Source organism: Salvelinus sp. IW2-2015, linkage group LG2 (assembly GCF_002910315.2).
Source record: "Salvelinus sp. IW2-2015 linkage group LG2, ASM291031v2, whole genome shotgun sequence".
Lineage (NCBI taxonomy): Eukaryota > Metazoa > Chordata > Actinopteri > Salmoniformes > Salmonidae > Salvelinus > Salvelinus sp. IW2-2015.
The window spans coordinates 4,020,128-4,044,610 of record NC_036839.1 but is presented as its reverse complement, the minus strand read 5'-3'; the positions used below and the strand labels follow the sequence as shown (position 1 = coordinate 4,044,610).

At 40.0% G+C, this 24,483-nt stretch overlaps 1 protein-coding gene across 1 annotated transcript in view; it reads right to left on the bottom strand.

Moving 5' to 3' along the window:
- Positions 1-24,483, bottom strand: part of dnah7 (dynein, axonemal, heavy chain 7) — a 184,405-nt gene that overhangs the window by 30,948 nt on the left and 128,974 nt on the right. Inside the window, 8 exon segments of the mRNA XM_024000724.2 lie at positions 3,001-3,162; positions 3,592-3,768; positions 3,903-3,995; positions 5,104-5,298; positions 5,730-5,856; positions 17,066-17,382; positions 17,949-18,101; positions 22,360-22,550. Of these exon segments, the coding sequence (XP_023856492.1) occupies positions 3,001-3,162; positions 3,592-3,768; positions 3,903-3,995; positions 5,104-5,298; positions 5,730-5,856; positions 17,066-17,382; positions 17,949-18,101; positions 22,360-22,550 (1,415 nt within the window).

Below are 24,483 nucleotides of genomic sequence, written 5' to 3'. Positions count from 1 at the left end.
AAAAAAATAACTACCTCTATAACTTCCTTCATACTGCATGCAGAAACATAAAAATGCTATCCACGAGTTCATCTGACTCTGCGTAAGTAGAAAAACAGAAAACGTAATCTCGCAGTATCCCTTTAGGATCGTTTCCCCCCCCGAAAAAAACACACAAAAAAAACATTAGATGTATTTATTTTTACTCAGACCACCTGTATATTTGACACCCCTGGGTCAGACAGTTGAATTAAGCTCATGAGGCATGACTGATCAGGGACTGATGATCAAGAACTGATTCCGACCTGGGACACCAAATGAGTGAAACTACAAGGTAGAAAAGACAACCAGAATTACAAGTGTATCTTTAAAATGGTGTAAAATACATGTATGTTTGAGGAATTTTAATTATGGGATTTCTGTTGTTTTGAATTTGGCACCCTGCAGTTTCACTGGCTGTTGACGAGGTGAGTACGCTACCGTCCCACATACCCTAGAGAGGTTAACCAGCATTGCTACCACAGCATTCTGCAGCGATATGCCATCCCATCTGGTTTACGTTTAGTGGGACTATCAGTTGTTTTTCAGCAGGACAATGACCCAACACACTCCAGGCTGTGTAAGCGCAATTTGACCATGAAGGAGAGTGATGGAGTGCTGCATCAAATGACCCGACCTCAACCCAATTGAGATGGTTTGGGATGAGTTGGACTGCATAGGAAAAGCAGTCAACAAGTGCTCAGCATATGTGGGAACTCCTTCAAGACTGTTGGAAAAACACTCCTCAAGAAGCTGGTTGAGAGAATGCCAAGAAGAATCTAAAATATATTTAGATTTGGTTAACACTTTTTTGGCTACTAAATGATTCCATATGTGTTATTTCATAGTTTTGATGTCGTCACTATTATTCTACAATGTAGAAAATAGCAAAAAATAAAGAAAAACACTTGAATGAGTAGGTGTGTCAACTTTTGACTGGTACTGTATATACATTTATACTGACTCAACACACGCACACCCACTCACATACAAGCTGCTGCTACTCTGTTTATCTTGTATCCTGTTGCTTAGTTACCTTACCCCTATATACAGTGGGGAGAACAAGTATTTGATACACTGCCGATTTTGCAGGTTTTCCTACTTACAAAGCATGTAGAGGTCTGTAATTTTTATCATAGGTACACTTCAACTGTGAGAGACGGAATCTAAAACAAAAATCCAGAAAATCACTTGTATGATTTTTAAGTAAATAATTGCATTTTATTGCATGACATAAGTATTTATCACCTACCAACCAGTAAGAATTCCGGCTCTCACAGACCTGTTAGTTTTTCTTTAAGAAGCCCTCCTGTTCTCCACTCATTACCTGTATTAACTGCACCTGTTTGAACTCGTTACCTGTATAAAAGACACCTGTCCACCCACTCAATCAACAGACTCCAACCTCTCCACAATGGCCAAGACCAGAGAGCTGTGTAAGGACATCAGGGATAAAATTGTAGACCTGCACAAGGCTGGGATGGGCTACAGGACAATAGGTAAGCAGCTTGGTGAGAAGGCAACAACTGTTGGCGCAATTATTAGAAAATGGAAGAAGTTCAAGATGACGGTCAATCCCCTCGTCTGGGGCTCCATGCAAGATCTCACCTCGTGGGGCATCAATGATCATGAGGAAGGTGAGGGATCAGCCCAGAACTACACGGCAGGACCTGGTRAATGACCTGAAGAGAGCTGGGACCACAGTCTCAAAGAAAACCATTAGTAACACACTACGCCGTCATGGATTAAAATGAGAGACGGAGGTCTCGGCGCCTTTGTCCTTGGTGGCTTTCCAATCAAGATCGGATCCAGAGGGACCTGCGTCTTCGTCCTCGGCTCTATCTCCCTCTCCGGTGGCTTCTACCTCGGGTTCAGATCCTCGGAGCTCCCAGCCTCACTAGACCGTGAGGCTGCCTGAGAGACCGGCCCATTCAACAATCACCAGCTGTCACGCCCTGACCATAGAGAGCCCTTGGTTCTCTATGGTGTAGTAGGTCAGGGCGTGACTAGGGGGTGTTCTAGTTCAATATTTCTATGTTGGTGTTTTGTATGGTTGCCAATTAGAGGCAGCTGGTAATCGTTGCCTCTAATTGGGGATCATATTTAGGTAGCCATTTTTCCCACCTGTGTTTGTGGGATATTGTTTGTGTGAGTGTTTTTGTGCACCACGACTTTCACGTTTCGTTGTTCGTTTCTTGTTTTGTTGAAGTTTCACGGTTAGTAAAGATGTGCACAACCGAATTTCGAACTACTACTATTCTAACTCTCAACAGTAAGTTGACTGAGTTCCTAAAAAATATATATTTGTATTATTTTTGGGGGGGTCGTGGGAAGACTAGCGGCCTGGGGCCCTAAGCGACCGCTTATGTCGCTTTTGCCTGACCCCCTATGTCGCTTTTGCCCGACCCTGACTGTAGTCAATGAACAGCATTCTCAAAAAAGTGTTCCTCTTGTTCAGATGTGTTAGGGTTGAGGGGAGGCTTCGGTGGGCACCACACAGCTGGATTTGCTTTTGTAGTCCGTGATAGTCTGTAGTCCTTGCCACATGCGTCGAGAGTCTGAGTTGTCGAACATTGATTCAAGTTTGTGTCTGTCTATTTTTGCCTAATGGATTCACGGAGATCGTACCTACTTGCCTTGTACGCCACCAAATCATCGGGGTTTGTTCTGCTAACATTGAATGCCTGAATGTCTTTGGTTGGGTTACTGTATGTCCGGATTGTTATTGTGGGTACAACATCATCAACACATTTCCTAATGAAGCCTGTGACTGACGATGTATATTCCTCAGTGTTGATGGATGAGTCCTGGGTGGATAAATCTTTGAACATATTCCAATCAGTATTCTCAAAACAGTCCTGCAGCATTGAAGGGGAAAACTGGTTAAGTGCCTCTGTAACCCCCACACCAAACTAACTAACTAAATGATTATTATAATATTGAGACTGAGGTGTGTCATCACAGTGCAAGCTGCCCTCTGACCTCACACACTCTCTCCATAGTGGACATCCATGAGGTGGCCAGGTGACAGTTCTGTAGGACCACCCAGGTGCCCTCCTTCACGCCCGTCTCAATCAAGCTCATGGCGATGGGGCCCTGGCCCTGGCCCAGAGACAGAGAGGTCAACTTGTTTCCACTGAAGCCCTGGGGAACACACAGACAGACACACGCACACACATACAGACACACGCGTACAGACACACGCGTGCAGGCACGCATGCATACACACGTGTCAACAGGCTGCTTTACAAGGGGAATCCCAAAGATTGAGTGACAAACGTACCATTAATTGCCTAGCTATAGCATGATAATGACTTGAAACATTTAAGGATATTTTAACCTTGTAGAAATCTACAAGCTTTATCAATCTGTGATCTATCTACTCTGCGTGTCTACTCGTGTTTTTTCTGTAAAACATCTATAGCAACAAGACCAGCTAGGGACAAGCAAAACAGGATGGTTGTTTTTCCACAACAATTGTCATTTAGGCTAAACCTAGGTAGAAATGGGCCAATGGAGTGGCAATGAGTGGCATGATGGCACAAACAGACTGGTACCCAGGCTTATCCATACCTGCTCATCACCAAACTTGAGTAAGGCGGCCATGGGGTCAGAACCGGGGGAGAGGATGAAGATGAGGGGGGCGCAGCAGTGACTGTCCCCAAATGCTTTCCCCAGGTTGAAGGGGGGCGCCTCGATGAACTGACGCCCCAGACTGTCCGATACAAACTCCTGCACCATGGGAATGACCTGGGAGGCAGGAGGGTGAAGAATGTGGATTTGACTGTGTGTGTGTGTGTGTGTGTGTGTGTGTGTGTGTGTGTGTGTGTGTGTGTGTGTGTGTGTGTGTGTGTGTGTGCGTGCGTGCGTGCGCGGTAACTCACCTTGTCTGGTCTAAGACAGCGTATAACCAGCATCTTCTGAAACTGTCCAAGGTTCTGTTGCCACTCTGCTGGGAAAGGTGTGTGGTGGGGAGTCTGCACATGAACACACGCACACACATTATTATTAACAATATCACATACTCACTACATACAAAGACATTTGATTGATGCTTTAATAATAACTAATCCCCTCGTCTCTCTAAACTACAGCATTGATATAAAAACTTTAAAAAGCTTGCTTCACACACTCATATTCTTCACCTTTTACCAACTAGCCTAATTCTTGTTTACAACATTAAGACAAACCAGGAAGAACTCCCTACAACGCAACTGAATTCCAATAAACCCCATGTCCAGGGCCAGCTTTGCGAGAAAAAAAAGTGGGGTGTTAAAAGTGGAATGGTACCCTATTACTTACATAGTGCACTTCTTTTGAGTAGAGCCCAATGGGAGCATAGTGTTTCCTTCCAAATGTCTGAACCACGGTAGCCAAACGACACGAGCCTCACAGGCTGTTTATATAACTAAACGTGAGCTTTAATACTCCCCTTAATAATGAGGGAATCCATGGCCATTTTGCATTCATCAGACGCAAATCTGGAGGGGATTGCATTTACGCGGTGCCCATAATCAGGTTATCCCCACGTATAATGGAGACGATTTGGCATCACATTTGTTTTAGGTACGTGGGTGTGTGTTTGTGTGTGTGTGTGTGTGCGTGCGTGCGTGCGTGTGTGTTGGGAGTTCTTTATTGACCTGTAGCAAGATTAATCAAATGTAATTAAGTGGTAAGAGAAGCAATCTGGGATGTGCAGCGGGGCCAGCCGATGTATTTGGTTAATGCGTGGAACCGCTGCGCCGGGTAGGGAGAGAGATGGTGTGAGTGAGGAGGGATAATCCCCGGATACTTTTGAACACATTTTTACATCAGACGTCTGAGAGTTGTTTTGCTCTTAGAGTTATATGGAGTAAGGATCTGATTTCATTGTCCACGAGGTAGGTACCTTCACTGTCTGTGGCTGAAACCTATTTAAAGTTAGAGGAAAGTTAATTGTATTGGATGTGTTTGTTTGTTTGTGTGTGTGTGTGTGCATGCGTGCGTGCTCTTGTCTGCCTACCTGTCTGTGTGTGTGTATCTACAGACCACATAGTTAAACATAAAAATCGTATTATATTGTATTGCAATGCTACAGTAACGCACCGGGCTATCGTACACCTCCTTCCAGGCGTCTTTCATACGGGACATGTCCTTGCGCAGGCCCTTGAAGCAGTCCATCTCATCGAGGCGGCAAAGCTCATCCCAGGCCTTCTTGGGGAGCCAGGTGCAAGGGTTGGCGTGGGGGTTGTCCAGGCCCACGCCACCTGTTAGCAGGAAGCGCCACTCGCTCTCATCCACCTGGTGTGGAGGATTGGGTGGAGAGGGGGGAAAGACAAAGGGTCAATCTGGAGCTTTGCTGGGAATGTGAGGCTTTGGGATCCTGGGAGAGCTAAGACCCATATGCTCCTGACTGGAAATATATATATTTTTTTATTTCACCTTTATTTAACCAGGTAGGCCAGTTGAGAACAAGTTCTCATTTACAACTGCGCCCTTGCCATGTGTGTGTGTGTGTGTATTGATGATATTAGTCAAGAGAAGTTGTTGATGGAGAAGGAAATATGTGGTTATGCATTAATATAACCTTGCAGTGACGGTGTGATAATGCTATGGGAAAGTTGTGGCCATATACAATAAACCAAACATAAACCAATACATACACAGAGGTTCTGTGTTCATGTCTATGGTTCTGACAATATTTTGAGAACGTTGTTGTAAAGCTAACCCACCAGCTTGTCGTGCATGAGCAGGTTGACGTTGAGGCAGAAGGAGAAGAGCAGCTTGTCTTTCTCGAATAGCGAGCGGCACACATTGACGTAGAGAGAGTAGGTGAAATGGTCCCTCAGAATCTGCAACCTGGGGTAAAAACAATAACAAAGATTTGATTAATGCCTAGGTTTTGGCCTTTGTCGACTAAACTTTTATTGAAAGTGTTGATTTTCTTAAATGTGTTGCAAAATGTAAAATAAAGTTTGAGAAGTAAAATGTCATTCATGTTGATTCTCGTCACTTTGGTAATACATTATGGGACAGTAGCATAAACTATAGCCTAACAATAATAATTGATGTAGTTTATGGAGCATTTCATTACTACGTAGAATCTAGAACCGCTTGCAAAACCCCCCAAAAACAAGCACAACAACTTATACAAAATGGAAAGCGAATGGTGTCTAGTCAGCTTCAGACAGAAGTAGAAGCAGTTTGGAAAGGCATGTCTCTGCTTTGGCTTGAGCGGAGAGAGAGGAATCGATGGTTTGGCAGGGAGAAAGTCAGTCTGACAGATAGGCCAGGAGCTCTTCTTCAGGACATCTTGCCATCTATATGCACTATGGTGCAGACCTAGAATAATTATAGTTTTAACAGTAACACATTTTCCTGTTGAACAACTAGTTTAAATATATTTTTWAAGATATATTTTTCTTCTTTATTCCCCTAACCCTAACACCCCTCCCGTAATTGGTTTAAACTAATGGACAACAATACTTAGACTTCTACTTCCAGTTTATACATACTATATACATTTTATGGACATGGTACATTTACATTAATTATATATTTTTTGTCCCACCCCTCAGCTACCCTCAACCCCTCCCATCTATCTCTGAAAATCATCCAGTATATGTTTCAACTGTGCTGTGATGTTTCATAAAAGTTTGGAATCTTTCTATTCTCATAGATTCTACAGATTGTAAACTAAAGATTTTTTACTAAGAGTATTACTTTTTGGAATGGAAATGGCGCCACACCAAACTGGAAGTCTTCTGACTAGCTCGGAAAGACAGTACATTGCAGTATCGAAGAGCCCTCACTGCTGCTCGATCATCCGATTTTTCCAACTTAATTGAGTAAATTAAGAACAATCCAAAATGTATTTTTGCTTTACTGTCGCAAAGCTAACTAAAAAGCAGCATTCCCCAAGAGAGGATGGCTTTCACTTCAGCAGTGATGAATTCATGAACTTCTTTGAGGAAAAGATCATGATCATTAGAAAGAAAATTACGGACTCCTCTTTAAATCTGTGTATTCCTCCAAAGATCAGTTGTCCTGAGTCTGCACAACTCTGCCAGGACCTAGGATCAAGGGAGCCACTCAAGTGTTTTAGTACTATATCTCTTGACACAATGATGAAAATAATCATGGCCTCTCTGCATACTGGACCCTATTCCAACTAAACTACTGAAAGAGCTGCTTCCTGTGCTTGGCCCTCCTATGTTGAACATAATAAACGACTCTCTATCCACCGGATGTGTACCAAACTCACTAAAAGTGGCAGTAATAAAGCCTCTCTTGAAAAAGCCAAACCTATATTTTTTTCCATACATTTAACCTTTCTAATCTCATAGTGCCCCCAGATTGTGAGCTAAAGATGAACACCTTTCCCAGGAGTATGATTATAATATTTATTGACTGACTATGGCTTTCCAAATCGCCCAACACTGCTATTTGTAAGGGTCATTTTAATTGCATGTTGTGGATTTTTGACTTAAAAAAAAAAAACATTCCTGAACCTGTGACCAGAAACAAGCTACATAGGGGCAATACCAGAATAAATGATCTATTGATTCTGTCTCTTCACAGCAAAATCTACAGAGCTGAGATTGTTGTATGCCCCATATATATAGCATTCCGTTGGTGGCAAGAATTATATATAATTTAAATTGAAGTGTTGAATCAAGTGTCGTTTTTCAGAACCAGTTCATAAACCATGTGCCATGGAATTGGTATGTCAAAACTCTTCTCATTTATTTTGCAATCTGTATGGCACAGCTGTCAACATATTTGTCCTCAAATTCAACTGATTTATTTTTCTATTTATGCCAGTTCCTTTCAGCCAATTTGTATCTTTATGTCAAGCAAACAAGTCCCCTACCGTCTCCCTTTTCCGCTTGCCTGCTGCAATCAGTTGGTTGTAAATTTGGATTGAGCAGACATTCCCATATATTTTGATAGCTGCATATGGGACATAACTCCTCCGTTTATATTCATATAATTAAAAAAGTAACTTTTTTCCATAATATTTTTATTAATCAGCATATTTGAGTTTAACCATAGCATTTGTATATTTTCTGGAGGATAAAACTGAAATTGTAACTAGCTTTGTATGGATTGTTTAAGGGTGATACTTTAAACAAAATTTWATTTTCAATTAGTCGGAAATGAGAAGTTGTAATCTGTATAAAGGCAAAAAGGCCATTTTTGAACAAAGGATGAGCCTTAATAATCTACCATTTTAGAACCATTTTGGGATTAAGTATAATTTATGTATGAGTGAAGCTTTTAGTGAGAGGTTTAAAGCTTTAATATTTAATAATTTTAGCCCCCCAAACTCATATTCATTATATAAATAGGCATGCTTAATTTCTCTGGCTTAGCATTCCAAATAAAACGTAATATTTTTTGCTCATATGATTTAAAAAAAAGTGTCATCTGGAGTAGGCAGRGCCATGAGTAAGTAAGTAAACTGTGATAGGACCAAAGAGTTAATCAATGTGATTTTTTACATAAATAGTATTTACCTCTCCATGGTTGCATAATCTTATCTATGTTTGCTAACTTTCTATAGAAATMTATTGTGGTAAATTCATTTATATTTTCAGAGATGTGAATACCAAGTATGTCTACTTCACCATCCACCCATTTAATTGGTAAGCTATAAGGTATTGTAAACACAATTTTTTAACGATCCAATACGTAGTATGGTACACTTGTCATAATTAGGTTTTAATCCAGAGAGGCTAGAAGTGATCAAGATCTTCAATGAGAATGGTGCAGGGATCCAGATTGCAGACTTAGAATAAAAAAATAGAGTCATCGGCATACATTGACACTTTTGTTTTTAGCCCCTCGATTTCTAACCCATTGATGGTCTTGTTGGATCGAATTTTAATAGCTAGCATTTCAATGGCCATAATAAATAGATATGGAAACAACGGACAACTTTGTTTTAATCCTCATGAAAGCTAAATGCTTTCTGAGAAGTAACCATTATTTACTATTTTACATCTGGGGTTGCTGTACATAACTTTAACCCATTGTATAAGAGACTCACCAAAATTAAAGTAATCCAGGCATTTATATATAATTCTAGTCGTACTTTATCAAAAGCCTTTTAAAAATCTGCTATGAAGACCAGGCCTGGTATCTTTGATGTTTCATAATGTTCAATTGTTTCAAGTAACTGTCGTATATTCACTTCAATATATCATCAATGTAAAAAATCTGTCTGATCAGGATGAACAATATCTGGTAAAACCTTTTTTATTCTACGTTCTACGCATTTTGGCAGGATTTTCGCAGCACGACATTGAAATGTAAGAGGCCTCCAGTTTCTTAAATGGACTGGATCTTTATACATTACCACCTGGGTCCTGTTTTAGTAGTAATGAAATCAGACCTTCTTGTTGAGTACCTGAAAGTCTACCATTTGTATAGGAGCAATTAAAACATGCTAATAATTGATCTTTGAGTACATCAAAAAAGGTCTGATATACCTCTACTGGTATACCGTCAAGCCCTGGTGTTTTTCCAGACTGACATGTTTTTATTGCATCAAAAAGTTCTTCTTCTGTAAGTTGGCCTTCACACAGGTCTTTCTGTAAATGTCTTAATTTTACATTATTATTATTAGGAAAGAAATCCTTACAGTTAACATCATTCAGTGGAAATGGAGGAGACTGAAAAGAAAACTTTTCAAAATATAATTTGAGGAACCATGGATGACTCATTTGTAACGAGTTTCTGTAAATTATTTTTGGTATGATTTCTATGTTGAAGATTCAAGAAAATGTTGGTGCATTTTTCACCATTTTCTATCCAATTCGCTTTATATTTGTAATATATTACACTTGATCGTTCTTGAATAAGTACCTCCATTTCTTTTTGTTTCATCCACGATGTGCCTCTATAGTACAGTTTCCTTACCATTGTCATGACGTTGGCCTGATGGGGGAGGTTTATGATCCCCATAAATACCTTTCCCCTTTTTCCTCTCTACTCTACCAATGTGACTCTAGTAAAGCCTTTGTTAACATTGAGAGAGAGTCTGGTGACATCAAAAGATGGGAAATGGAACCATATTTCGGTAATCCAACCAGGTGAAAATATGCGTTGGGACTTAATGAATATGATGTCAGTTCAGTTGGCGTCTGAGACATGATTACTGATGATAGGATGACATAAATTGTATCTTGGAAAATCTACACATTCTAGTTATCAGATTCACATGGAATTGTTGTGCAATTTGAATATTTAAATATGAAACTATTTGTGAAAAGATTAAATGTAATTTTTAGCTTCTTAATGAGAGAACGGTTTGTCAGAAGAACACCATTCTGCTCACTCACAGGCCCCGCCCAAGTGAACAGACATGGGTTGTAAACTATGAAACACGCCCTTCTTTCACCACAATATAAACCGGTTGGCGAAAATGTAACTTCCTGTTCCAAGGACGTGTGGACCCCACGTTGAAAAGACAAAGACCACCGACAGAACTAAGCCAACCTCAGCAAGAACCTAACGAAATTAGCATCGAATTTCAAGGTGACGACCTACACGCCGGAAGGATGAATTTCGACTATACCAGCCAGAATATAGCATGAGCATATAGCATGGCAACTTGGTATGAACTTTGAACCCTTATTCACTAAAGAAGTGAAACCTCCTAGCCGTTGCGTTAGCGCAGCAACTGTAGACGTGGGCTAGGAGAGGACGGACAGAGTATTTGTTCTACCACACAACAACGGTACTACCAAGTAACCGTTCTACCACCAGACATTCTTCAAAGGACAACCCAGACTCCCGGACTCCCATCTACGACGAACCTATTGAAGCGCAGCTCAGAGTAAATATTTATTGCATTTTCCTTTTCCAAATGGGCGGTAATTTAGAATGCATAATAAACTGTATTTACGATAGCATAGCTGCCTACGGCCCGATAGAGACACACAAAACCTTTTTGCTCCTCAGTTTTCCCGCTCTTTGACTCAAACCCAACACCCTTTCTTTGTGTAACCAGCTGTCATATCTGTTCCGTCCACTAGGGACATTTTCCTTTGACATAATTTGTAATCAATGTATGATATATTCTGTGTATATGTAATTCAGGTATTTAGTAAATAAATAATTAAAACAAATTTTGTATTGCTTATTCAACTTGTTAGCCACGGTTTGTGAAGATGACCAATAATTTACAACTTTCAGATGAGACTAAATAAGGTGACGATTAAATATTGACTGCTACTGATGTAAAAGATTACCAGGTCTTTAAGAGTTTATTCGGAAGATAACAGCTCTATAAACATTATTTCGTGGTGCCCCGACTTTCTAGTTAATTATTTACCTGATTAGCTTAATCAGATAATATTAATTACAGAGAAATTATTTTATAGAATAGCYTGTCATATCACTTAATCCGGTATAGCCAAAGTCACTACACCAACTACCTGCGCTGTTAATTCCTCGATTTCCTTTATTAATCTAATCTCTTTTGACATAAACTGCTTTAGTTTTAATGATGAGTATTGTATTGAATGTCCTCTAAAATTACATTTAAAAGTGTCCCATACAATAAGGGCATCTGCTGTACCCATGTTGTGCAGAAGAAAGTCAATTATTAATTATTTTGTTGTGTATGTCAACAAATGGYCTTTGATTAAATTTCCAATTGTCCACGTGGAAAGTTATATGGAGGCCAATTAGATGGTGGTCTCCTATTAATCGTTTTTAAACATTTGATGCCAGCAAGAATGAGACTAGGAAGTAATCAAGACGGCTATATTGATTAAGCCTCCTCCATGTATATCTCACTAGGTCAGGGTTTTTCAGCCTCCATATATCAACTAGTTCTAATGTATCCATGATCTTCGTGATCTCCTTTAGTGCTTGAGGGTGATAGTTTGAAGAGTGATTTCCTTTACGATCCATTGAGGTACTTAAAACCGTATTAATATCTCACACCATAATAATAGATTCATTAGTTGCTTGTGAGCTCAATAGATTTTTATATATATTTTCGAAGAAGTGTTGATCATCATTATTTGGCCCATATAGATTAATTAGCCAGATCTGTTTTTGGTCCAATAGCATATTTAAAATAATCCATCTTCCTTGTGGATCTGTTTGCACAGTAAAGTCACCCCTTTTGAGTTTCTTTGCCCATGAAAAAAAWATATATTTCTCCCTCCCAGTCCTTTTCCCACCCAACCTCATTTATATTTGTAGAATGAGTTTCCTGTAAGCAATGTATATTATATTATTTATCTTTTAGCCATGTAAACATTGCTCTTCTTGTTTAATGATCTGCTAAGCCATTCCAATGTTAACTGGCTATACTTATTTCCCCACTTACCATAATAATACCCACGTTTCAATTATACTTACCACAACCAATGTTTGTAAACTTACCATTAAAAAGCACCATGATGATTAAGTGTCCATATAGCTGTACACTAATATTTGCACTGTTAAGCATACTATAGCTGCAAACTTTAAACCTCCAATCGTCCTAATATTCCACCCACTAAAACCTCCCCCCATATCTAGGTCTGTTTTCACTAAGAAAAGTCTGTTTTCACCATCTCCCTGACTCAGGATGCACTTTTGCGTCCAAAGGCAAACCCCTGGCCGCCAATTGGCGTTGGCCAGAGGGAAATATGGGCAGTCCCATGATAACATAAATATCTTCGTGGGTGCTTTTTAAGAGAACTAACCAAATAACATGGAAGACAGTCAGAAAAAAATATAATAGTAACAATAACAGAAAATATTGATAGAAATAATAACAGCACAATCTTATAAACGCATGCTCATATTTAGATAGGCCTGGCAAGAATATAAGCATGTCAGCCCAGCCTGCTCACTTCATTGGATTCAATTGTTGGAAGATTTTTGAAAAAATGAAGAGAAAACAACCTAAATATATCACAAGTTGTAAGTCGCTCTGGATAAGAGCGTCTGCTAAATGACTTAAATGTAAATGTACAAGACCAGTCCTTTTTTATGTCCATTACATGCTAGACATATTTCATGTAGTCCTCATTATATCCTGTTGTATTCCGGCAAAAAAAGGAAAAAGGAACATAGATTCTAACGGCCTCAAATTTTMACTTGCAGTCATTAGTCTTAGGCATCACACTGCCCATAAAGGAWTACAACTTACAATCGACTCTGACACAGGCATGGCACGATAGCCAAGAATACAAGCAGTACTGACAATCCAGAGCAAGTAAACCTATAAAACCAACCCTCTCTCCACCCACACACATTTTGTTTTTTATTCCAGGGTCGTTGCTCTATCACCTCGGCTGTTTTACACCTAGGCCTATATCATTAGGATCAAGAATATAAAAGGTAGCATAAATAGCTTATATAGAAATATATAATATACCTCTATCTGGCATAGAGAAGTGCTTCCATGAGCCAGTTATTGTGTTGGTTCTACCGTTAACTTTAATCAGTTTATCCCAGTGTTAACCAGCCCYCCACACACTAATAGAGACAACAACCCTGTTGACAAAACCTAATCCATTTGCCGGTGTGTATCGGAAAAATAATCATTGTTTACATTTTTATATTGAGATTTATTTTTTAAATGTAAAAGGGTAATGACCCCAATTATTTTAGGATCTTATAGGCCTATTCCAATAGAGAACCTAGGCAGGTTTTTAATTCTATAACCCTTTATCCTTACAATAAATCTATTCATATTTACTAAGTTCACAAGGGCCACACTATATAACAGCTTTTAAGTAATAACATACCCAACCTCTACAATTAGGCCATATAAAACTAAAACTAAAAACAACCTTGGTATTTCTATTTCTATGTACAATCTTCAAATTAAATAAATAAACATTCATAAAGAAAAAAGGTCACCCTCACTCATCTTCGCCTTCCCCTAAAACAAAACTTGATATTATTTAAGTCCATACAGTCCAAAGTTCCATATTGCTTGAATAGAAAAAGTATAAATTCATCATACCCATTCTGCATTACCATAAATCCAACCTTATTTTAAGTCCACATAGTCTACGGTTCCTTACTGCATGAAAGAAATATATAATAAAAAAGTCCATTATGCCCCAAAAAAGTTTTTTATAAAAAACATTAATCCATATTTGTACTGCGTAATGCGGTGCAAATATGTATCGGGGACTACTTCAACTGGAGGTAGCTATCACTCACAGCCACGTTGTAATCTTTGAGTCCTTGAACATTTAGTTGTTTACATATAATTTATCGACCACAAGATTAACATTCTGCTTCTCTGCTCAGAGCCTTTTGAAAGTGGGGTACAGGYCACGTCGTCTCTCCATTATTTCATGAGGAAATTGTTCATGAATAGAGAATTGGGTGTTCTTCAATTCCCAACCCTGTTTTAACAAGGCAATGTTCATTTTGTAGTGGCTTAGCATAGCAACGATCGGACGGGGTCTTCCCTCTGCTCTGCCACCGAAACYGTGAGCCCTTTGAAAATCAATAGTTTCCACCTGTTCGTCCGTCATCTTAAGTTTACTGTCACACCCTGATCTGTTTCACCTGTCTTTGTGATTGTCTCCACCCCCCTCCAAATTGCACAACAATTCCATGTGAATCTGATACCTAGAATGTGTCGACTTTCCAAGATACAGTTTATTTCATCCTGTCATGAGTAGCAATGTCACAGACAACAACTGATCTGAGATCATATTCATTAAGTACCAACGCATATTTTCAACTGGTTGGATTACCCAAATATGGTTCCGTTTCCCACCTTTCGATGTTACCAGACTCTCTATGTTACAAAGGCTTTACAAGAGTCAACTCTATAGAGTAGAGAGAGAGAAAAGGGGAAAGGTATTTATGGGGGTCATAAAACCTCCCCCAACAGGCCAACGTCATGACACTTGTATTCTTGGAGGATGCTAAATATAAAAGGATGCTAAATGTATTCATGTTAACATAATCAAGTCAAACCAATTAACCAATTCTATTTTGAAAGTTTGAATAAGTTGTGACGCTCAAATACTGTATGACTCTTTCAACATGCCACGGAAAAGGTSGAAAGCTGCAATTAATTGTATGATGCCTGAAAATACTGCAGAGTAAGTCAAAGCCATTTGCAAACATTGCAAACAGCAAGTTGGACAGATAGCAAAAACTACTTTGAACCTCTTTGTTCATCTAAGGCTAAGTGCTSTTGTTTCAAACACTATACCATCTTTAAAGGGATAGTTTACTCAGAATACACGCTAACATGATTGTACACCTACCATGGTTGTAGTTGATTCAATAAGGCAGTTTTGGGATATTTAGTTTCCTAATAGCAATATTTTGTTACTGTTAGCATTCTCAGTAACACAACATTAAACTGTTGTTATGCATGTGTAATAAAACTGTATATACTTTTTGAGCAACATTTTATTAGCATGTTGTTACATAATACTTTGGTAATTGCATTTMAATTGCATAGCAATGAGAGGAGAGTTTTTGCAACTACTGTACACAGAAGGAATAGTCACTGTTCCTTATTCCAATGTAATAATGTAATATCTCCGTTATTATGCAATTAAAGCAATTTCCTAAGTCCTATATAACAACAACTTTGCTATTGTAATAAGCAAAGTTACTACACATGTATAGGGACTTCATGTGAAGTGTTACTGTATTACCTTATGTCTCACTRAWAATGAAAATGWATGTGTTAGTCATTTTGAAGCTYCKAAAGTGGTCTACTCTAATGTTGAGGTRATTCARGTCCATCATGTKTTTTATTCTAGCTAGGCTATATTAKTKTTCAAGAGCCCTCCAAACCATATGCTTATAATATATTTAGACTGATTCAACTAACTGTATTTTGGTTCTTCATAAAATAGTTGGCAGCCATCAGATACATATTTGTTTTGCGTTCAAATAACTTGCATATATTCAAAWACMTAAAAATATMYTTTMGTTTTTCTYAYACCTGTATTTGAATATCGAAGGAAATAGTTGACAATAGTTGATTCACTATAGTCAATTACCTCCAGTATTTGAAAAGTTGGTATATTAAAATAAACTGCATAATACAACTATGTTCTGCAAAGGTCTGCTATGGTTCAACACTTCTGACGGATCGTTACAATATGTCAATGTAGCCTACTTGTATCTGTCCCTAGTAAAAAAAACATATTTGATAGGTTTAACAGTAGCCAATGATATAGCTTGGTCAATGCTTTGTCAATCATTCAAAGTGGCTACAGTACCAAAAACCCATCATTTGGCAAGAGCTAAAACATTGCCCATGCAAATTATGGAGCGCAAACTCTGACAGCAGACCTGCAACAAGTAATTTATTAGTTAGGCTACATGCTGCATTGACAGTTACTCATCTGCCATCACTTCTACTCATTATGCAGACAATAGATTTAGTGGGTTATGATGGAACCCCCTCCCCCCTACTGTATTTATCTTACGAAGTGGCCATTACATCTCTCTGAGTGATGCCACTGCATTAAATCAAACATACTTGTTGATTAGGGCTGCTAGGACTCTAGGACTGTGACCTGTTCTGCAGTCTGCTTCGAGCTAGTGTGTTGTGATGTGTCTGTCAATGCACTAGGCGTCCATTTTGGATTCAGTGTTTACACTTAGGTTAAAGGAGCAAGCAGTATTCACAACTTTTAAAGGCCGTCAGACAAAGACACTGCCAGGCCGGACAGTAATGTGTCAATAAGCTACAGCTATGTAACCAGCAATGTCTTTGTCTGTGACAACCCCACAGACAACCGATTAGTTACCGTAAGGATAGGAAGGGGTGGGGAGCTCACTCACTTGAACGAGTAGTTCATCTACTTTTTATTTCCTTTTTTCATCACTCTTTGGGGCCATATTTATGCAGAGTATATGAATGCACTGACATTCAAGCTTATTTGTCCTATGCTAGACCATGTTTAAAAATGTCAATTGACTTCAATGGAACACTTCCGCTTACTAACTTTCAGCATCCATGACACGCTTAATACTGTGTGCCAATCAAAAAACACACTATCTGCAATATTTGCATTCCGCCAAAAATATTTTCAGCACAATTTGCTAATTAGCTAGCTACCTCTGGTCCAGGATGTCACTCTTGTCCGAGTTGTCGATGGAAGCGATGAAGAGGTTGATGAACCAGGTGAGCGAGTACTGGTACATGGGCTCGATGTTGGCCAAGTCTGCGATGGAGAAGAAGAGGATGGCAGAGTGCACAGCGATGGGAGTGTAACCCATGCGCGTCTCGTCGATCTTCACCTCCGTCACCTCGGCGATGGCCTGCTTCTCCGAGATCTCGTTGGCCAGAACCTTAGACGAGGAGAGGATCTTGACGGCCGTCTCATCCTCTAGGATGTTGCCCTCTGAAGAGGACAGCACCTCCAGGATCTTGTCCTCGATCMSSMGSYGCMGCCMGGGGGGGGMGMGGMGGGGTGGAAAGGTCATGTGATTAGTACCAGAGTCTACTGTGCTACCTGTTCCTTTGTTTGAACAGACTGAATGATTGGAACTCCCCCATTTGTTGACCATGATTTCCATTTTAATTTTTTTTAAATGTATTTATTGGTATTGCTTAAATCATGGTGATCATGTGACATAGCCTATGACATTAACTTTTGCCAATGCAGATTTCTATCAAACAAAAACCCATCTTTACATGTGCTCTCTCTCTCTAAGACACAGACTCCCTTTACACTTGTGTGTGTGTGTAAGGTAGTAGTTGTGGAATTGTTAGGTTAGATTACTGTTGGTTATTACTGCATTGTCGGAACTAGAAGCACAAGCATTTCGCTACACTCGCATTAACATCTGCTAACCATGTGTATGTGACTAATAAAATTTGATTTGATTTGATTTGAGATTAGTAAGGAACTCCCCTCACCTGGTTGTCTAGGTCTTAATTGAAAGAAAAAAACTCAAAACCAACAGACACTAGGCCCTCCATGGAATAAGCTTGACACCCCTGCACTAAGCAATTACCTCTTGTTCTCGGCCCCCTGCAATATGAGGGCCTGTTTCTCCTCCTCCAGGTCAGGCCTCTCCCTGGCCACCACAATGCCCAGCAGCTGGTCCTGCATGCCCTCGGGGGTGATCATAAAGTTCAGTAGGGTCACCTATAGTACACACACACAGTATAGGGCAAACAAACACAATACATCAGCATTCACAAATGACAAACATCACTATAGAGTTTACAGTAGTGTGTGGGGTGGCAGTTAGCCTAACAGTTAAGAGGCCGCTGGTTCGAATCCCCGAGCCGACAAGGTGAACAATCTGTCGATGTGCCCATGAGTAAGGCACTTAACCCTAATTGCTCCTCTGGATAAGAGCGTCTGCTAAATGACTAACATGCAAACGTGTGTTTGTGAGTGTGAGAGAGAGAGAGAAAAATATCTCCTTTAGGTGTGCTCATTTAATGGTTCGCACTTCACTACTATCCAATCCCACAGGGGTAACTTTCACCTTAAGCTACTGTAATAGCCTTTTTTTAAAGCTACAGCAATAGCCTTTTTCCTCTTTCACAAGTGAGAGAAGTGAGCACATCTCAACCCACACACCCAGTCCTTAGGGCCTACTATCCTAGAGGTTAAAAGCTGGTATCTGGTATCTACTCCCCGCTCTAATAAATGAGTGCACTTCTCCAGGCATCTAATTACATTTCTATTAATGCCAAGGCCTGCTCAGCTGGTGGTAAAGACTCTCAAAGCCTGTATATATCCCGGAGCTGCCATTTTCAAAAAATAATCAAATCTGCGCTCCCTGCAGTTCCTTTGGCCTGGCTTAAAAGGTGTATTTGAAAAATTTTAGCAGTGCAAACAACCGTTACAAAACAACTCAACAACTACCCAGTAGCCTATTCACAACCAATAGTAATCTAATTTCACCCCTAAAACGACTTTTTATGTGCATTTGTAYAGACATCACTGGGGGAACCACTGAGTGCACTGGCACTGCAAACATTGTGCACATGTAGCTATCCTATGAAATAATTTTGCAACAAAATGTTCTGACATAATTTTTATTAAAATAAACTGACACAATATACCAGCAAACAAATTAGATGTTACAATGTTTTGGATAAATAATTTACAGATGTCCATGTCAATAGAGTGATGGATAGATGACAAGGTGATTTGCAAAGCCTATTCATCACTGAAATGTGCCGATCACAACAGCTGTAATATCATAATAATAACACAGTAATTTTACAACAAAAAWTTTWAAACATAGGGATGGATTGATCAGGMGATGTTCATTCAATGAAAAACCTGTTATGTCCAACTCAATGCCTATCCACGGGAGTAGCCTACCCATACATCCAAAAGACTACTGACTGGGAACGTACAGTGCATTCGGAAAGTATTCAGACCCCTTGACTTTTTCCACATTTTGTTACCGTTACAGTCTTATTCTAAAATGTATTAAATTGTTATTTTTTCCCCTCATTAATCTACACACAATACCCCCTAATGACAAAACAAAAACAGTAAAAAAAATWGAAGTTTGCTAATTTATAGAAGAAAAAAACCCYGAAATATCACATTTACCATAAATATCATAAGTATTCAGACCCTTTACTCAGTACTTTGTTGAAGCACCTTTGGCAATGATTACAGCCTCAATACTTCTTGGGTATGATGCTACAAGCTTGGCACACCTGTATTTGAGGAGTTTATGCCATTCTTCTCTGCAGATCCTCAAGGTCTGTCAGGTTGGATGGGGAGCGTTGCTGCACAGCTATTTTCAGGTCTCTCCAGAGATGTTCGATCGGGTTCAAGTCTGGGCTCTGGCTGGTCCACTCAAGGTCATTCAGAGACTTGTCCCAAAGCCACTCCTGCGTTGTTTTGTCTGCGTGGATAGGGTCATTGTCCTGTTGGAAGGTGAACCTTCACCCCAGTCTGAGGTCCTGAGTGCTCTGGAGCAGGTTTTCATCAAGGATCTCTCTGTACTTTTCTCTGTACATCTTTGCCTCAATCCTGATTAGTCTCCCAGTCCCTGCCGCTAAAAACATCCCCACAGCATGATGCTGCCACCACCATGCTTCACTGTAGGGATGGTGCCAGGTTTCCTCCAGACTGATTCCCTATATCCAGTGAAAACATTATAAAAAAACTGCTGTTTGTCCCGAGCTCACTGGCTCGTGAATAGGCTAGCTGATACAATGTTGCAAGTTTGCTGGCGACAGCTTCAGGCTGACCCAGTTGATGATTTGATACAATGTTGTACTTCACTAGCAATAGCTCAAGTCAAGACAGAAAGAAAGAAAGYGAGGCAGACAGGCGGAGTAGAGAGATGATTGTGAAATATGTTCTACTGTTTTTACTTGTCGGCTTTAGGCCTATGTATTTTACTTAGTTGATGATTAAGTTATAGGGTTACTTCTGCATTGGCCTATAGGCTATCTCTGAGTTCTATGCACTCGTTTCTTTAGCTGCCAATGGATAATCATGTATCAATGTGTCCAAATGGCAGAATTGTATCGTTTAACTTCAGATTTTTATGATTAACCATTTGACAATGATTTTGAGAAACAAAAAACGTTATTATTGAAATTAAACTGGCACGCAGATTGGTAGTAATGGTAGGATAAATTGAAAGCTTCCCCAACGTGAAACTCACAAGCTGCCTATGGCACGCAAGCGCGTGCACACATATGGAGTTCCCGTGTAAAAACGTGCCCGCTCATGGAAATCAAAGGCCCATCGAACTGATTAGTTCTGGCGCCGGCGCTGGGCCTGCTCCGATTGGAGGTATTGTGTTTCAAATATGGCTCGATGGGAAGAATGAGAGCCTATCATGAGAGTGTACTGTAGGCAGTCAGGAAAAAGTGTGCTCGTAAAAAATGAGCTGAATCTATTTAATGGGGGCCTATAAAAAACAGGCGGGTGGCCCTGCAAATAGATGCTTGAAATGCGATCCTTGGTAATGCCTTTTTTTCTCCATAATGCCATTCACTTTATATGTGCATTATCTGAAAATTGCTTTTTCTGGGGGCCTGCCCGAGGACACACACTCACTTGCTTGTATTGGTGTTGCTACATTAAATGGGACAATATTGAGTGATTGGCTGATGTGTGTTGGGTGGTAAATGCATCTTTGCTCAAGTGCTGTTACCCTGAAACTGCAGTGCGTAACCCGCTGTAAACTTCGCTCCCTTCCCTCTTTGAGAGAGATATCATACTTTCGAAGCAGCTGTCTGAAACTCTGCCTGAAAAGCACTGCAATTATTAAGTAGAGTGGATCTGGTGTACAGTTTTGTTCTAAGAGCAGTACCATAGTTGATGTTTAGAACACCATTTCAAAMTCTGAATGTTACAATTTTCATTTTAAAATAAGAGGCCTATTTTAATCATAGACTATGCTCCAATGCTACGACGATGCTCAGCCATTTTGTATGGAGCAGATACAGTTTCTAAAGACTACATGAGGAAGGAGAAAGGTATAGCCAGACTCCCCTATAATTCTGCATTGTATCATTTTCACTTCCCTTAGCACATACAGCACAAGATTGCACATCTGCATGCCAGTGAGCTCTGGGAAGCGTGAATGAGCAGTAAAGGCTCATTAGAAGAAAGTTACACCTGCCTCAGGCACATGTGCTGCTCGGCTATGGATAGAAACACACATACTGTAAAGTCACACTTGGGGAAGAACAGAGTCCATGCAGACAGGTGTCGTCGTTCTAAGGAGGTAGATGTGATAGTGAGGCCTCGCTTTGAAATGAAGCCTCGCAAGTTCAACCCCTATGGAGCTCGATGGCTAGTTTCCTTCAAATGCAATTGCCTAAATTGGTTATCTTAGCCATGTGTGTACATGCTTTAGTATAATTGCTCAAATCCAGTACAGTGATCATAAATTATAAACAGAGTTGTCATCTACGGCTGTTACTTATTCACAAAACTGTTTGTGTTGTATTTCATTGTATTAAAAAAGGGATGAATTATCCTAATTACAGATATTATCAAATAGTTGCATTTTACAATGGAGAGCAGAATGATCTGTTTTCTCTTTAAAATGATTGTTGAATGAAAACATATACATTTCAGTTTTTAATGTTTTTTTTTGGTCCTGTGCAGTTGTAAATCAAACAAATACGTGTGAACACCAATTTTTTATTATTAAATTAACTTATTTTAAAATAAATACTGAATTGTGCTAGGGTGCCAATACTGTATTTGACAGCATCTGTAAATAAGAATTATTTTGCTATGCATCCACCTTCAACAATAAATTATAACGGAGGCATGTTACAAATGAGTTTGCGTGTGTGTGAGTGTTTGCGTGTGTGTGAGTGTGCATATGTTCCTCCCTCCTCTCTGTGTGTGTTGCGCGTATGTGTGTGTGTGTGTGTGCGTTCTATTTTAGTCTAACCTTAACAGAAGTTTCGGGCAGGTAGTGGGGGTTGCGGAGCTTGGTGGTGATGTAGAAACGGAAGTCCGGGGCATACTCGATAGTGGAGTCTCCCAGGCGGATGCAGATGGCACCGCCCTGCTTGAAGGTCTGCTTCAGCAGCAGGGGCTCCAGAATGGCATCCAGCTCCTCACCAATGTTCTCCAGGAGCACTGAGAAACAACAGGGCTTTGTTCAATAATACTGACCAGATAAATGAGTGCAAAARGGATTAGAACAAAATATGTAAAAACATACAAATTTTACCCTCTGGGAAGAGTGTTGTGTTTGCAACTTTTAGTTGTAAAACGGTTTATTTCCAGGTTAGACCACACTTGGCAAATTATAGATCATTCTGTAATACACCTGCTCTGAGCTGCTTAGGCTTTTCGTATGCTTTCGCCGAAAAGCCTATTTGAATTCTGACATGTTGGCTGGATTCACAACCAGTTTAGCTTTAATTTGGTATCTTTCATGTGTGATTTAATGAAAGTTTGATTTTATAGTAATTTTCATAGTAATTCATTTTAATTTGGCGCTCTGCATTTTCTCAGGCTTTTTGCCAAGTGATACAGTAGCGTCTTGCCTAAACTCAGATTTTTTGTTTAACATGAAGTCCTATGAGTGTCATCTGATGAAGATTATCAAAYGTTAGTGATTAATTTTATCTCTTTCTGCTTTTTAATGCTCTCTTTAGCTGGAAAAATGGCTGTCTTTTTCTGTGACTTGGCTCCTAACATAATCGTTTGGTGTGCTTTCGTCGTAAAACCTTTTTGAAATCGGACACTTTGGCTGGATTTACAACAAGTGTAGCTTTAAAATGGTGTAAAATACTTGTATGCTTGAGGAATTTAAATTATGGGATTTCTGTTGTTTTYAATTTGGCGCAATGCAGTTTCACTGGCTGTTGACGAGGTGGAACGCTACCGTCCCAAATACCCTAGAGAGGTTAAATTGATGTAGTTTTGTCCTCGAGCTGTTCTTGTCTATTAAAGTTATGTATTATGTCATGTTTCATGTTTTGTGTGGACCCCAGGATGAGTAGCTGTCCTTCTGTTCACCTGACTTAGAATTCCTCACAATCAAATGTCGACTGAGAGAATTCTCTTCGATTATAATAACAGCTGCATTATTCCCCCCCAAGCAGACACATCGACGGCCCTGAACGAACTTTATTTGACTCTATTTAAACTGGAAACCAGTAAGGCTGCATTCATTATAGCTGGGGATTTTAACAAGGCTAATCTGAAAACTAGACTCCCTAAATTCTATCAGCATATCGATTGTGCTACCAGGGCTGGTAAAACCCTAGATCATTGTTATTCTAACTTCCGCGACGCATATAAGGCCCTCCTCCGCCCTCCTTTTGGAAAAGCTGACCACGACTCCATTTTGTTGCTCCCAGCCTATAGACAGAGACTATAACAGGAAGCTCCCGCGCTCAGGTCTGTTCAACGCTGGTCCGACAAATCTGATTCCACGCTTCAAGATTGCTTCGATCACGTGGATTGGGATATGTTCCGCACTGCGTCAAACAACAACATTGACGAATYCGCTGATTCGGTGAGCGAGTTTATTAGCAAGTGCATCGGCGATGTCGTACCCACAGCAACTATTAAAACATTCCCAAACCATAAACTGTGGATTGGTGGCAGCATTCACGCGAAACTGAAAGCGTGAACCACTGCTTTTAACCAGGGCAAGGTGACCGGAAACATGACCGAATACAAACAGTGTAGCTATTCCCTCCGCAAGTCAATCAAACAAACTAAGCGTCAGTATAGAGACAAAGTAGAGTCGCAATTCAACGGCTCAGACACAAGAGGTGTGTGGCAGGGTCTACAGTCAATCACGGATTACAAAAAGAAAACCAGCCCCGTCGCGGACCAGGATGTCTTGCTCCCAGACAGACTAAACAACTTCTTTGCTCGCTTTGAGGACAATACAGTGCCACTGACACAGCCCGKTACCAAAACCTGCAGACTCTCCTTCACTGCAGCCGACGTGAGTAAAACATTTAAACGTGTTAACCCTCACAAGGCTGCAGGACCAGACGGCATCCCCAGCCGCGTCCTCAGAGCATGCGCAGACCAGCTGGCTGGTGTG